This window comes from Carassius auratus, chromosome 30 (assembly GCF_003368295.1).
Source record: "Carassius auratus strain Wakin chromosome 30, ASM336829v1, whole genome shotgun sequence".
Classification (NCBI taxonomy): Eukaryota; Metazoa; Chordata; class Actinopteri; order Cypriniformes; family Cyprinidae; genus Carassius; species Carassius auratus.
In genome coordinates, this window is record NC_039272.1 from 11,094,237 (window position 1) to 11,109,801 (window position 15,565).

Consider the following 15,565-nt stretch of genomic DNA (forward strand, 5'->3'; position numbering starts at 1 on the left):
CTATTGCACCAAGGATGCAACCACAATTTTTGTTTGAGTCCATGGGGCTTATTTACTCTGGCTTATTTACTACACCCTTGAGTTTATAGTCTTTGTTTGGGCATGCTGAACAATAAGCTTTTCTAAATTAATATGTAAATCCTCCTCATTGGAGTATGAAGCAAATTTACATGCCTGCTATTACACCTCAATAACATGCACTAGAGCTCTGACCAGCATGTGAATTAAAAAAAAAAAATCTTATAGGGACTTTTAAAGCACTGTGTTGATGATTTAATGCCCTAAAAATATGATCAGAAACTTCAATTAAAAGAAAAAAAGGAAGAAAAAAGAAAAATGCAACTGCAAACTTAACTTTGCACCCACTTTAGTGTAAACGGGAGAAATAAAAAAAAGTGAATAAGAATTTTAATGTTCCAGTAAATCCTGATCCTAAACAAAACGCTTTTGTTTTATTAATGACCTTTTTTCAGTTCCACAAACACCTCTACTTCTATTTGATAAAATATATTCTTTCCAGTCCACAAGGACTTTCAGTTCAGTTTTCAGCCTTGCTTATGAATAATACTCGAAGCTAGAAGTCTAGAAGTAGTAGTTAGAGGTAAATAATGTGTCGTACCCAGAAGGTTCGCTATAAATACTCGATGTAACAAATGCTTTTTGTATAAGTACTCTCTAAGGTGTTGTTTCTATACCTCTGTGTCATATTATGTTATTATTAATAGCTGCGCTTTCCATTTAAGCCCACTAGGTGCCACTAGAATGCATTGCTTCTCGAATTGGACCCGTTTGAGGGCAAAGCCAACAGACATGGGTAAAAAAAATGCCGAAGAAAGCTCCATGTTGTTAACTTGACTAAAATTCAAATTATACTAAAATTAGCAATAACATTACAGATGTATATACAGTAAAAAAAAAGCCTTACCTTTTACAGTGTGTCGTTCGCGTTGCATCATCTTTCTGCGCCAAAAATAAATATTCTGCCTGATTATTGGTTTATACTTACGTCAATCACAGCGAATCACCAATCACGGTTAACATTCCAAATTCATCACATTATTGCATCAGCATTTTCTCCCCTCAATATCCGGGAAACGCGTGTGCCGGTGTCCTGAATGTACAAATCTGTCAGTTGTTGTATCGTGTTACTTGTTCGTGCTTGTGATATTTTTGTGTAACTTAATTATGGCGAATGAGAGCGTTACCGAACAGATGAAGGATCTGAAAATGGACGAGAAGAAGGTATCATATGTGCATGCAGTTATCTGACTAAGTTAGCTAGTGAAGAAGTCCTCTGAGACAGGCATAGCATGTTGCTGTCAAAACCTTTAATGCCTTTTTATTATTATTTATAGTTTTGGGGAGCTTTGAAACACGTTGTTTTCGTTATTTGTTTCACGGCTGTGCAATATAGATATTTAATATGCTCTGTTTATTTATAGGTTTGTAGTCAGGTTGTTTCTGTATCACTTTACAGCGGATGGAGTGACAAGTTTGAACTATTTTCTTTGTTGACAACAAATAATTGACAGTTAAAAAAAAAATATTACCAATGAACGTCGCACCCTTTCTTTCAGAATAGTAAAGATGGAGGGAAAAAGAAAAACAAGAATGCTGGTGGAGATGGAGGTGGCAAGACCGAGGTTTGTGCTGGTATTATTCTGTTGATATGTTGTGTAGGATATTGCAATGTTTTTGCACCTATTCCAGAATAGACTTCAAAGATTCTGATCTCTTTATAAACTAATAAATGCATTGTTAAGCGTGTGGATAGTATTGTGCATATTGTGTATGCAGTTGTGCACTGATTTAAATGATTTAGTTTAAATTATGGGCTTGCTTTGGTTCATAACTGTAAAGACAGTATAACTGCTGTTATTATTTATGATACATGCACTTTCTGAAGGACTCTTGAAGCAATGGATAGTGCTTATGTCATAAAAATATGAGTTCTGTCTCTCTTTTTCTATCTATAGTTGAATCCTCTTCCACAATACATCGATGAGCGTCTGTCCATTTATAACAAGCTGAAGGCAGAACATGACGCCCTGCTGTCTGAGAAAGCAGAAAAAGACAGCAAGCCCATCAAGATCACACTGCCCGATGGAAAAGTAGTAGATGGGGAATCCTGGAAGACTACACCTTACCAGGTTGCCTGTGGCATCAGGTTAGTGACACCAAAAAAAAAAAGAGATTTCTTAATGTGTTGCTTGACTGCATTATGCTTCCATTTAAGCAACAACTTGTAATCATAATGTATGACATTATAATGTGTTTTACTTAACAGCCAAGGCCTTGCTGATAATACTGTGATCTCCAAAGTGAACAATGGGGTATGGGATCTAGACAGGCCCTTAGAGGAAGACTGCAGTCTGGTTTTTCTCAAATTTGATGATGAAGAGGCACAAGCAGTAAGTTCAGTTGTTGTTTTTTTCTCAAGTTAGCATTTGCGTTATTTATTTTAATGAATGCTAGTCCACAATAGCGGTGGCCCCGCCACATATGAAGTAGTGCACAGAGAAAATTTATATATTATTGTTTTAATTATTTTATTTTAATAGATGATTGAAAGAATATATATTTACATATTATTAAAAAAAAAATAAAAACCTTCTTTCTTAAGGTGTATTGGCACTCCAGTGCCCATATAATGGGAGAGGCCATGGAGCGAGTCTATGGAGGATGCCTTTGTTATGGACCGCCCATTGAGAATGGCTTTTACTATGATATGTTTCTTGAAAATGAGTAAGTCAGATATGTTCTCTGTTCATTTATTTATTTACTTTTAATTAAAAAGATTTGGGTTGTTCATCCACAGAACTGTAGTATTCCAGGGCAAACTACAGGCTACAGATTATAATATGCTTTTCAGGACTGTTGTCATCCATGCTAATGCAAGTTATTATTGTGTCTGTTTACCATCTGCTGTTTAGAACTGTCAGTTAGAGCTTGAAAGTCCCATTAATTTATCTGTGGTTAGAAATTATGCTAAGTAGCTGGTCAAGAAATACAACATTTCGTATTTTTGTTCAGGAGTTTTCATTCCTTTTTAACAATTACATGACCTTTTATTTTACCAGGATCAGTGCAGTGGCTTTATATAAGCTGGAAGGAGCATAATAAATGCTGTAGTTTATTTGTTGAAAGCAAATATATGCAAATGTATTAATTTTGATAATATCACTGTCAAGCTCTGCCTTATTTGTTAGCGTGGCTCTGTCTGGTCCAGAGTAGCTGTTGTTGTAGAAGATGACTGCTGGAAGACTTAAGTTTCTTTAACTGGTGACATTTGTGAGATTGTTTTTGTAATTCTCTGCACTAGCTTTTATTTAAGAAAAGTTTTTTTTTTTTTTTTAATGAAACCGGTGCACCTTGTGTGCTTTCCTTTCTCTATCCTCTCCCTTCCTCCCCTGCCGGTTCACAGAGGCGTATCGAGTAATGATCTTCCCTGTTTGGAGAGCTTGTGTAAGAAGATCATGAAAGAGAAACAGCCCTTTGAGAGGCTGGAGGTAAAGAAGGAGACTCTGTTGGAGATGTTCAAGGTAGGTGCTTCCTTTCTAAGAGTGAGAAATATAAGCTCATGCTATGAATAATCACATAACATTCGAGTGTCTTGAAGTTCAGTCAGACCAGTGAAATCTGCTTCTCTCTTTCTTCTAGTACAACAAGTTCAAGTGCAGGATCCTAAATGAAAAGGTTACCACCCCAACAACTACAGTTTACAGGTATATGTTGGTCGCAAAAACATATGTTTTCGAAGAGATTACTATTATTTATTTCATACATAAAGACATATTTCTTGAGCAGCAGCTCTGAAGACTGGAGTAATTACTGCTGAAAGTTTTGCCAGCACAGGAATAAACAACATGTTAAAATACATTTAAATAGAAAACAGTTTTGAGTCTTAATAATATTTCACAATATTACAGTTTTCACTGTGTTTTTGGTCAGATTAATTTTTTGGTAGTTTATATATGATGTAATTATACCTTATTTACACATTTTACTGTTGGTTCTGTAGGTGTGGACCTTTGATTGATCTGTGCAGAGGGCCTCATGTAAGACATACAGGAAAGATCAAGGCATTGAAGATCCACAAGGTGCACAATTCAGCCCTTTCCTTCATTTTTGCAGTAATTTAAACTAACTATGTTAAAACTCCATTCCACATTCCTCTCTCATATTATCCCAAATTGTACATTAGGCATATTATGTCTACAGCATGATGAATAATCCCAAATGATGCATGTGATGTACATCACAGAATTCTTCTACATATTGGGAGGGCAAGGCTGACATGGAGAGCCTCCAAAGGATCTATGGCATCTCTTTCCCCGATCCTAAGATGCTGAAAGAATGGGAAAAATTCCAGGAAGAAGCCAAGAACAGGGATCATCGCAAACTAGGAAGGGTATGTGCAGATGTGTGAAAATTGACATGCAAATGTGATCAAAGCCCATCACTCATCTGAAATATGTAATGGATTTCTACTATAAACCATGTTACTGTAAATGCAGGTACTGTTTACAGATGAGCCAGAAATGTACATAAAATATGCTTGTGGCAGCACATCATAAAAACATGAAGAAAATGTATTCATACAGTGGCCCCCAAGAATACGCAAAATGCCGCGTCAGTGGTAATCCTTGTTTATGGATTATGTAAATCATACAATATTAAAATACTTTCATGACAGGAGTTAAATCTACTAATGGCGCACAGTACTGACAAATAAATAAAAAAGATAATATAATAAAAAAGTCTTTCACACACTACAGTCTTTACTAGTGGTCAACCTATTTTGGTTATTTGACAGCTGATGCTGATATCTTTGAAAATAGGGGGGCGATAGCCAATATAAAGCCGATATACGTTTATATATTTTAATCATTAATATTTGAGATATTTGAAATCATTTGACAATGGATAAAAAGTAAATGTGTAAAATAAACATACTTTAGACGATAAAGTATTTTTCACAAATAATTATTTTATAAAAATATAATTAAAAAGGAGGTAACCACTGTAACCAACAGGACACTCAGTATTCTTGGAAGTTTGTGTGCATTGGGAATATTTTTTTTTTTTTTCAAATAAAGCATTGGTAACACTCATTTTACATAGATGACACAGTGAAAATGACAGTGGGCAACTGCATGAAGTGCAGCATAATTTGACATCATGAGTTTAAAGCATAAAAGTAAAAGTCCGGCGCAACTTCAAAAAAAGTCTCGAACACATCGGCCAAGCAGAAAAACTTCCCGATTATGGGGCGGTCACACTGCACTTTTCATTCTATCGACTTCCATTCATACGCATGCGAATGCATCAGACCGGAAACGCAAGCTCATGTGAAAAATTTTGCATTTTGCTGCGTTCCAAAGTTCAAGTTTGGTGAACTCTGACCTGCGAATTCGCATCACGTGAAGCTGTGGGACAAGTAGAAGATCGATACGTCACTGCGTGACCTCTCTGTAACGTTACAAAAATTCAAAAATGAAGGATGCGCTATATAACTTTAGCTGTAGCGCAGCGTCCTATTTTATATATATATATTTTTATTATATATATTAAAAAGATTATAAAAATAAAATAAACAAAGAAGCTGCATGGTTCGCAGTGTCATTGGAAACAGGAACAGATGGCACATTTGAATGAGGACCTTTCAATAATTTTTTATTGCTTAGGGTGTAAGTATAAATTTATATAGAGAGAGAGATACAGAGAGTACAATATAATAAGACACTTTCGACGCCGTTGCAAGAGACACAGTACAAGCACATATCAATCCATGTGATAATTGAGGAGAGACCATTTTATCTTGCTCCCGCCCATATTCGCAACGGCGTCCGAAATAATTTCGCACGTTTAAAGACTAGTGTGACTGCCCCTTAATGCCGATATTTGAAAAATATCCTTGGGCCTTGGCGATATATCGGTCGACCAGTATTCCTTACTGACCACCAACTTTTGATTGGTAATGTCCAGTGTTGGGTGTAAAGGCTGATTTATACTTCTGCATCAGACCTACGCTGTAGCCTTCACGCCGTAGGCTATGCGTCAGTTTTCATTTATACTTGTGTGTCGTTGCCTGTGTCAATGTGCAGTACTCATGCAAACCACTAGTCTGCAGTGTCCTGCGGCATTTTGATGGTGTAACCTGCAGTACCACAACAAAAGCTGAAGAAGCGGCTCATCGGAGAAGCATTATAGCCGTGATGGTGACAAATAAATATTAAATCATTATTTAAAACTACAAAGGGAGACAACATCGGAACAAGAGTAGATGCCATTATTTCCATCTTCACAGGACTTGTACCACGTCAGATCAACATTGTTTGTTGCGGACAGCTAGTGATTGATAGTGAAATTCTATGAAGTATAATAAATGATAAGACACTTGTTCTTTGCTTTGTTTTATTTTATATAAGAAGGTGTAACATTAAAATATATTAAAGTGCACGTGAACACACACAAAACTAAAGTATATACGGAGGGAGGGATTCTTGCAGACTGATCACAGCGCTTGCTGTCTGTGTAGAATTGACGCACTGTCAATTTTTGGAGAGGTGCACATCAGACTACAGTAGAAGGGAGTGCGTCTACATGTAGCCTACGGCATAGGTCCAATGCAGAAGTATAAATCAGCCTTATTGCATTACTATCATTAAATTACTTTTCCACTGAAAAAATAAAGTAAGGGAATACGGCTAATTTTTAGGTAATATAATTACACTTATAAAGTACTTGCGTTACATACTGTAAATAATTAAAACAGTTCTAAAATCAGTAATGAATTTGAAATTTAAATTTAATGTCTAAAGATAACATTTTAATTCAGTGTCTCTAACCCTCTGTGCACCAGCGCGTTCACTTTCAGTTTTTCCCGATTCACAGAGAAACAATAAATACTCAGATACAGATAAGACAAAAATCTATCAAGTCTAAAAAGGGCCTACTTTTATTTGTGTACACTGACAATAGCAACAAAACATTGTGCTTTTACAAAATAAACAAAACATCACAAACTCAGTGACTTTTAAACAAATTCAAATAGAAAATGAATATTCTCTGATTATGTAATCCATATGAAACTAAAGTGAGGTCATAGGCTGTGGGTGAACCATCTCCAGGGTAAGGCTAAAACTAGCCAAATATATTAAACATTATAAAAATCTCTTCAGGCAACAGCCAGACATGGGTGTCATGTATAAAATATGTTTAATGGGACTGAATTTGTATTGAACGTGATTACAATTTAATAAAAACATTATACATTTATAATTAGGCTCTATAAAGTTATATAGAAATGAACTGACATTATCACTAACTTCAGAGGCATCATGTCCATTCAAATCTTCGTTCATGCTTTGGCTGGGACTGAACCAGAGACAGACGCATGTGTACAGCGCTGCTGCCTTATAGCAAATCACACACGATTGTGTTGTTCTTATGAATGCAATGGCCATTTATTTAATTTATTCTTACCTACATTAGTTAAAGTGTTATTTTTACATAGACCTGTACGGCTTTTACTAGCTGGGCTTTTCTTACCAAACAAATGTATTGTTTAACTTTTCTTAAGCTTTTTTGTTATTCAGATATGTTGTTATTCTGAGTATTTCTATTTGTTAAAGGGTTAGTTCGACCAATTTGCAAAATTATGTCAATAATAACTCACCCTCATGTCGTTCCAAACCCGTAAGACCTCCGCTCATCTTTGGAACACAGTTTAAGATATTTTAGATTTAGTCCGAGAGCTCTCAGTCCCTCCATTGAAACTGTGTGTACGGTATACTGTCCATGTCCAGAAAGGTAAGAAAAACATCATCAAAGTAGTCCATGTGACATGACAGGGTCAGTAAGAATTTTTTGAAGCACCGAAAATACAGTTTGCTTCAAAACTAGCAAAAACTACGACTTTATTCAGCATTTTCTTCTCTTCCGTGTCTGTTGTAAGACAGTTCAAAACAAAGCCGTTTTTGATATCCGGATCTTTTTGAACCAGTTCACTAAATCGAACCAAATCGTTTTAAACGGTTCGCATCTCCAATACGCATTAATCCACAAATGACTTAAGCTTTTAACTTTTTTAATGTGGCTGACACTCCCTCTCTGAGTTCAAACAAACCAATACCCCGGAAAAATTCAGACTGTCCAGCAAATCCAACAGCAACATGTAAGCGCATCAGCACAGCTGGAAGTGAAAAATTAGAAAATGAATACAAAAGAGCCACTTTAAACTGAACATTTGGGGGACAAAACTGCTCACGCTGGAAAACATTTGGACATTTCGATGTGCTAATGACTCAGCCAGCATCTCATTTGATGCACTGTGTAGGGAGTCTCCATTCTGTGGTGACTGAAGACATATCGGTCGGATAGGTGTGCTGGGTGGAGAGAGAACAGGGACTGTGTCCATAAAGAATGCAGATGTCTGTCTCCTTAATGTGCCATCTGTTCAGGGGCATGCTGATGGGTGCACAGGGAACACTTTGTCACAACAAAAGCAAGAGCATAATCAGCCATTTGTCCTATTTTTTGTCTCTCTTGTTGCTCATCTGAACTTCTCATTCTTTTCCTTTTGTATCCTCCTGTATTCTTGTTTAGATTTCTGACTTGTATAATAATTGTTTCTCTCACCTTTAATGTTTTACACACACTCTCTCTCTCTCTCTCTCTCTCTCTCTCTCTCTCTCCCCGCTTTTGTCTTTCCAGGAGCAAGACTTGTTTTTCTTTCATGACCTGAGTCCAGGTAGCTGTTTCTTTCTGCCTAAAGGAGCCTACATCTATAATACGCTGATCGAGTTTATTAGAGTGAGTAATCCCCACATTTTGAATTCATAGTTCATTTTGTTACTACAGAGCTTATTTCATCCATTTAAGAAATTACAATAGCTAACAAAACAAGGGTGAGATGTAGAGCAGGGTTTGCAGAGGTCTATTAGGATATGCTAAATTGCATTTTATGGATGTCACGGTTCAGTAGACCATGTTATGGATGGGTTGGTCCACTTCAAGGACCCCATTAATGATTGTGAGCCAACCACTTGAATATTTATGCATTTTCACAGACCGTTTTTGTTGCATTCTTCTAAATGTTATTGTGTAGAGTGAATACAGAAAGAGGGGATTCCAGGAAGTGGTCACACCGAACATCTACAACAGCAAACTATGGCAGACTTCAGGACACTGGCAGCACTACAGCGAAAACATGTTCTCCTTTGAGGTGGAGAAGGAGATCTTTGCTCTCAAGCCCATGAACTGCCCTGGACACTGGTACTAAATCTTTCTGTATTCACTGCAATAGAAGTTTTGAGGAGTTGTTAATTGTTACCGGGATTGACAGTTTCCCGAATGCAAAAACTTAAGCAAGGGGAATCATTTTTTGCAGGATTTTTCTTTATGTAAACCTGTTCCTTATTTGGCAGTCTGATGTTTGACCACCGGCCACGCTCTTGGAGGGAACTGCCTCTGCGGTTGGCTGATTTTGGGGTCTTGCACCGTAATGAGTTGTCTGGAGCTCTCACTGGCCTGACCAGAGTCAGACGTTTCCAACAAGATGATGCGCACATCTTCTGCTCTATGGACCAGGCAAGTTACTTTGGAATAAATTATGCTTCTTTGTGTGACTTGCTGTAAGGGCTGCACAATTAATCGAAATGTACTTGAAATCGCAATTCGACAGAAGCTGCAATTGTTATGCGTATCTTTCAGTGAAGCACGGTTCTGTGATCAGTAGTAAATCTCAGTCCAAAGGCTAGAGGGAGCTCTCGCGCTGAAACTCCAAATATTCCCAGAAGAAGAAACACAGGAAATGCCTGTAGCGGTAGCTGGATAAACAGAAGATTTAACTGCTTTTATCGATTCAACATGACTAATAAACACGATTATGAACATATATGGTTTATCTGAGTTATTATTATTATTATTATTATTATAAATTTCATTAAAAGGAAGTATATTTATAATGCAATGCCTTTATCACTGCTTAGAATTCTATGAAATATGTTGTATGCCTTATTCTGTGTAAGAAGCCACATCATTTCACAGAAGGATTTATTTCAAACACTCGGCTGACGTTATGAAGTGAGTTTGGAGTAAAAATTTGTCATTAAATGTGGTATTTTCACATGCTCTCAGGTGGAGCAGTATTTACTACATTCAGCCATAGTTCACTGTGAAGCTACGCAAACAGCTGTCATTATCGCAAGCAATTTCTTAGATTTTATAATCGCGCAATAAAATGTCTGCATTTGTTTTTTTTTTTTGTTTTTTTTGGTGTAACTTATCAGTGAACTATGGCTCTGTGTAGTATATGCTGCTCCATCTGAAAGCATGTGATGATGATTTACTGCTGATTACTGACAAAATGCGCATGACAATCACATTTGATTAATCGTGCAGCACTACTCGCTATTTAGGTTTACCTTTATACCATATCTGTTGCACATGTAATTGTGTTGGGTTATGCTCTTTAAACCATGGAAATGTGTGTTAAAGGACTATGTTCGATTCACAAGCCTATTGATGATTTGTTTGTTTTTCATTATTCTCCTCATCTTACCTCCATTTCCTCTCTAACAGATTGAGTCTGAGATAAAGGGTTGTCTGGACTTCCTGCGCACAGTGTATGAGGTGTTTGGCTTCACCTTTAAACTGAACCTTTCCACCAGGCCAGAGAAGTTCCTAGGAGAACCTGAGGTGTGGGACCAGGCCGAGAAGGTAAAATTTAACACAAAAAGAACATAGGAAAATAAATGCACATACAAGACTGTTCAAAAGTTTGGGTTGGTAAGAATTAAATCATGCGTATCTTATCTAGTGTGAGTTCATTAAGCCCCTGTTAATTGTTTTAGCAACTGGAGAACAGCCTGAATGATTTTGGAGAGAAATGGGTTCTGAATCCTGGTGATGGAGCTTTCTATGGACCAAAGGTGCAGCTGAATAAATAAAGCCTAGTATAAAAATATGTGAATTTAGGAAATGACTTTACACTCAAGTATTTTTATTTTATTTTTTTTATTCAGATTGATATTCAGATAAAGGATGCCATTGGCAGGTATCACCAATGTGCCACCATTCAGCTGGACTTCCAGTTGCCTATTCGCTTCAATCTTACATTTGTGAGGTATGTTTACTCGAGTAAACATTACTTGTTTTCCGGAGTAAAATAACAAGAAAAAGTGAAAACCTGAGAGTACAGCCAGATACATTTCTGTTCCCTGCACAACAGTGACATTTTGTGGTTCTATTTGATTACTACACCCCTGCTGGATTTTGAACTGTGCAAGTCGCTGACTTTGTAACTCAAACTTTGTCTTTCTTCAGCCATGATGGCGATGACAAGAAGAGACCTGTGATCATCCACAGAGCGATTCTGGGTTCAGTGGAACGCATGATCGCCATCCTGACTGAAAACTATGGGGGAAAGTGGTACGGCTTAGCAAGGGGACTCTCACACTATAGTGTTTAGTCACACACCATATGTTCGCGTTCTAAATTCTCCGGCTTTTGTTTCCCACAGGCCACTGTGGCTGTCCCCACGTCAGGTGATGGTGGTTCCTGTAGGACCCACTTGTGATGAATACGCCCAGAGAGTACGTTCTGCTCGCTATTTCCCATGCAAGCTCTGATTCCAGCACAAACATTATCAAAAACTATCCCTTGTCAATCTCAGGTACAGCAGGAGTTCCACAGGGGAGGGTTGATGACGGATGTGGATCTGGACCCAGGCTGCACCCTGAACAAGAAGATCAGGAACGCTCAGTTGGCTCAGTACAATTTTATTTTAGGTGAGCGATCCAGAATAATGTTTAAATTAGAAAACATTTTGATAGATCATTTAAAAATCTTCTTTTGCTACTGTAAATTATTAGTTTTATTTTTATGTTTATATTGTAATTTAAATGTGCAAGGCTTCCAGTTATTTTACCTGTACAAAAAAGGTAATGTAACTGTAATACTGCTTTATATTGCAAAGTGGTATTTCATATTATTAGAATTATCATAATCATATGCACACTTTTTTTTAAAGCAAATAGTATTACAGTTTTACCGCACTTTATTCTTCTAATTATTTACCTAGAGCAGCTAATGAATAGTCTTGCACATTCAAAGAAAACGGCATGCTTCTACGTTGCAAAATAAAGTGGATAATTGTCTTGTTTCGTAAAGTCGTAAACAGCACAAGCAAATCATTATTGCTTCGCAGTAGCTTCAATTAAAATTCCATTTGCATTTGTTTCAATTGACAAATGTTAACAAATTAGTTGTGATCCTAACTTTTATGGTTGATTCAATGACAGTGGTGGGTGAGAAGGAGAAGAGCAGTGAAACGGTAAATGTTAGGACTCGTGACAACAAGGTGCATGGAGAGAGGAGTCTGATGGACTGCATGGAGCGACTCAAGGAGCTGAAGGCCTCAAGAAGCCGTAACGCAGAAGAGGAATTCTGAACTTCCTAAACATCCTTCCAAGTCTTCCTTCATATGCTCAGATGCTACTGGGCAGCAGCGTGCTGCTATTCTGCATTTATGATCCATAGTTTCTCAACTGGATCAGTGTGGTTCACGGGCTCAGGTTTTAAATCAGTGGCATTATTTAACTTCTCATTCAATTGTCCAAAAGTCTGAAGAGATGATTTATCAGTAATACTTTGCTTTTAAAAACCCTGGGAATTTTATTTGTCAGAAATCCATTATACTTTGTTATTACAAAGGGTCTTTTCTATCAATATATGAGAATGGGTGAAAATGACAATTAAGTCTGGGAGCTTATCTGGTGTTGTTGGGGATGAAATAAAACGGTATATCTTTCCATTCTTTTTATGTCTCACTTTTGCTATAACGACTTCCAATGCTGAAAGCTGTTATTGTTGGAAAATTTATAATCAACATAAATAGTGGTGCAGGACACTTTGTTGAAGTAGACGTAGTTGTTTACGTGTTTAAGCCCAATGTTACTTTCACTTTCGCTTGAGTTGTGCAAGTGATTTAGGAGAAATCGTCTGCTTGCAGTTTGTACGTCTAACCGGATAAACGAGCGAGTAGTAAACGACAAGCAGACTTAAATGTTTTATGATTTTTTTTTTTGGATATATTATAGCTTATTTTAACTTTATTAAAAGTATATATGTTTTCCCATCGTGTACTTCTGCAGTCGGGCGTTTCGACCGAAAGCTTACGTTCACATGATGTTTATTCGCAAATAGACTTTTATATTTTTTATTTTTCTGTTCACTGATCTATTAAACGCTCCTTTATCAAAAATAAGGATTTATTTTTATTTTTATTTATGAAAGGTAAGGCAAATTCATTTTGTGTATATATGTTTGGGAAAGAGTACTTTACATTATTACTAGTATCGTCGATACTGTACATAAGCTGACCCTGTATAAAGTCAGGATATGCATAAGTTAACTAGATTCTTGCCGATCTTCTGAGTGGCTGTAGGGCAAAAGAATCAATCTGTTTTTAATTTGAAATGTAATTTCTTTCCTGACAAACTACATTATTGTAAAGAAAAACGAGTAGACTCTTAATTTCACTTTCGTTTAGGCACAGTTACATCTTGCTTGCTTGAAAAAACGCTGTGCTGTTTTTCTTTAATATAATTGACATTTGATACGATGTTTGTCTGTCTGATGCAGACAATAAGTGTAATTTATAGTGTCTAAGCAGTTTTGGGCCACTTCTTATGATTTAGATGGAAGCTCATAGACCCGACAGGCCGTCAAAACAGGCTACATTAAAGTTTACCTTCCATGCAATGTCTAACCTCTTTCAAGAACAGTTTATCTATTTATTTATTTTTTATTAATAATAGTTTGCCATTATTCATTGAGAAATTATTTACTGGTTCTAGTTCTGCGATGGAGTTTACAGAAGAAGAGAAAATATGGCTGCAAAGAGTGTCTGCTGAAGTAAGAATACTGTTTCCACCCCCCCCCCCCCCCCCCTCTCTCTCTCTCTCTCTATATTTATAATTTTCTATATATAATTTATTTACTTTGTATATTATTCCAGCATGGAAAAATAAATAAATAATTGTAAAGTCTAAAAGTCAAAACAAAACAAAAACCACCAATTTAGTCTGCCATGTGATGGCAGTATAGTACAGGGCTAAGTTCATCATGTCCTCAGTTGTTCTACTTTATCATTTTCACCTGTACTTTGAATAAAATCATATACTACGTAAATAAATGGAAAAAGAATAATAAAATAATAATATTTAACTTATTTAGATACCTGAAGGAAGTGAACTCACTCTAAAAGAGAAGCAATTACAGGAGAAAGCTAAGCCAGAGACTGAATTTCAAGCCCAGCTCTTCCAAGCTATGGCCTCCATACGATTTGGACTGAATGATATAATAACCTCAACAATAGAGGTGAAAACCTCCTTCCAGCAGAGGAGCAGCATCTCAACACAATGTGGATAAACATCAAATACCAAGAAGAAGTCGCGTCTGCTTTTTCTTTTTGGTTATATAACAGTGAAGTCAGGTGATTTTGGCACTTTGTAACTAGCCACAAGGATACAAGTTCATCTTTTTCATGATCTCAGCAGGATATTCTCATGTCATTAATGTTTTATTGGTGGATGTCAGGTTTGGATCATAGTTCCACCAGATAATGTAGCAGCATTGAGTTTTAATGACCTCAGCTCATGTAATGTTTCCTCGGCTGTGAACAACAGGATGCTTCACTGTGCTATTTAATGCTGACTTTGAGAAAAGAATGCTATTGCTGTTTGCATGTTTTTGCTTTTTTGTTATTGTTGCTTTTTGGTACAATACACATTAATGCTTTTGAAATGTTTGTCTTGCACAGTGCTCCAAAAACTCAGTATGCTTTGTTTTTTTCATGTTTGCAGGGATGATAACATCTCTACCTCAAATACAACTGCAAACAGCACAATACATATTTTCTTTTGCACACATGTATAACAAATTGAACCATGGGATCACGGATAAGTGCAGAGTTCTTATTCTCAGGTGCTTCAATTGTTTATTTGATTTATATCCATGGCTTACACAAAGCTTATAAAAAATTGTATTCCAAAATGTCCGTGCATTCCACACTGTTTTCAAGTTTTGAAATCATTTTACTGTATTTTGAAGTGAATAAAAATTAAAATGAATCAATTGAGTGTATTCTATATATACATTTTAATGCAGGAATATGTAAGGTCTCAGTATGTTACACGATTTCAGTATATTTTTGGCTGTTTGTGTGCAGAAAATAAGTCACTTGATGCTATAACTCTGACATCCACACTGTGGTGCTACTCCGTAAGATAACAAACGCCACAATGCAAGAAAAATAGACCCAAGTCAAAGAGTCTAATCTTCACTTCAGTTGAACCCTGGCCCCAAGTGATATATAGCAGAGAGCCACTCCAAGAATCTTCCATCTTCCATATGTTTCATCGGGCACCTGGCCATGCGGGGTAAATGCTCCATTAAGCTAAACAAACTGAGCTTCTTCTGCACACAAAAAACTCAGCGTAAGAGGACAATGAGGGCTGCATGAGTTCAGTGTTCTGGATCAAGAGTCTCCAGCACA

General features: G+C 36.7%; 1 protein-coding gene across 1 annotated transcript; it reads left to right on the forward strand.

The window, feature by feature from the left end:
• Window positions 1-1,066: 1,066 nt before the first annotated feature.
• On the forward strand, window positions 1,067-15,138 carry tars1 (threonyl-tRNA synthetase 1). Its single transcript, XM_026211345.1, has 21 exons — window positions 1,067-1,242; window positions 1,578-1,643; window positions 1,977-2,167; window positions 2,288-2,411; window positions 2,624-2,745; window positions 3,425-3,542; window positions 3,661-3,725; window positions 4,022-4,100; window positions 4,265-4,411; window positions 8,719-8,817; window positions 9,113-9,279; window positions 9,432-9,594; window positions 10,588-10,725; window positions 10,860-10,937; window positions 11,031-11,131; window positions 11,332-11,436; window positions 11,528-11,600; window positions 11,681-11,795; window positions 12,309-13,302; window positions 13,866-13,923; window positions 14,245-15,138. Exons 1-19 carry the CDS (start codon window positions 1,186-1,188, stop codon window positions 12,455-12,457), a joined length of 2,157 nt encoding a protein of 718 aa, XP_026067130.1. The 5' UTR covers window positions 1,067-1,185; the 3' UTR covers window positions 12,458-13,302; window positions 13,866-13,923; window positions 14,245-15,138.
• Window positions 15,139-15,565: the final 427 nt, after the last annotated feature.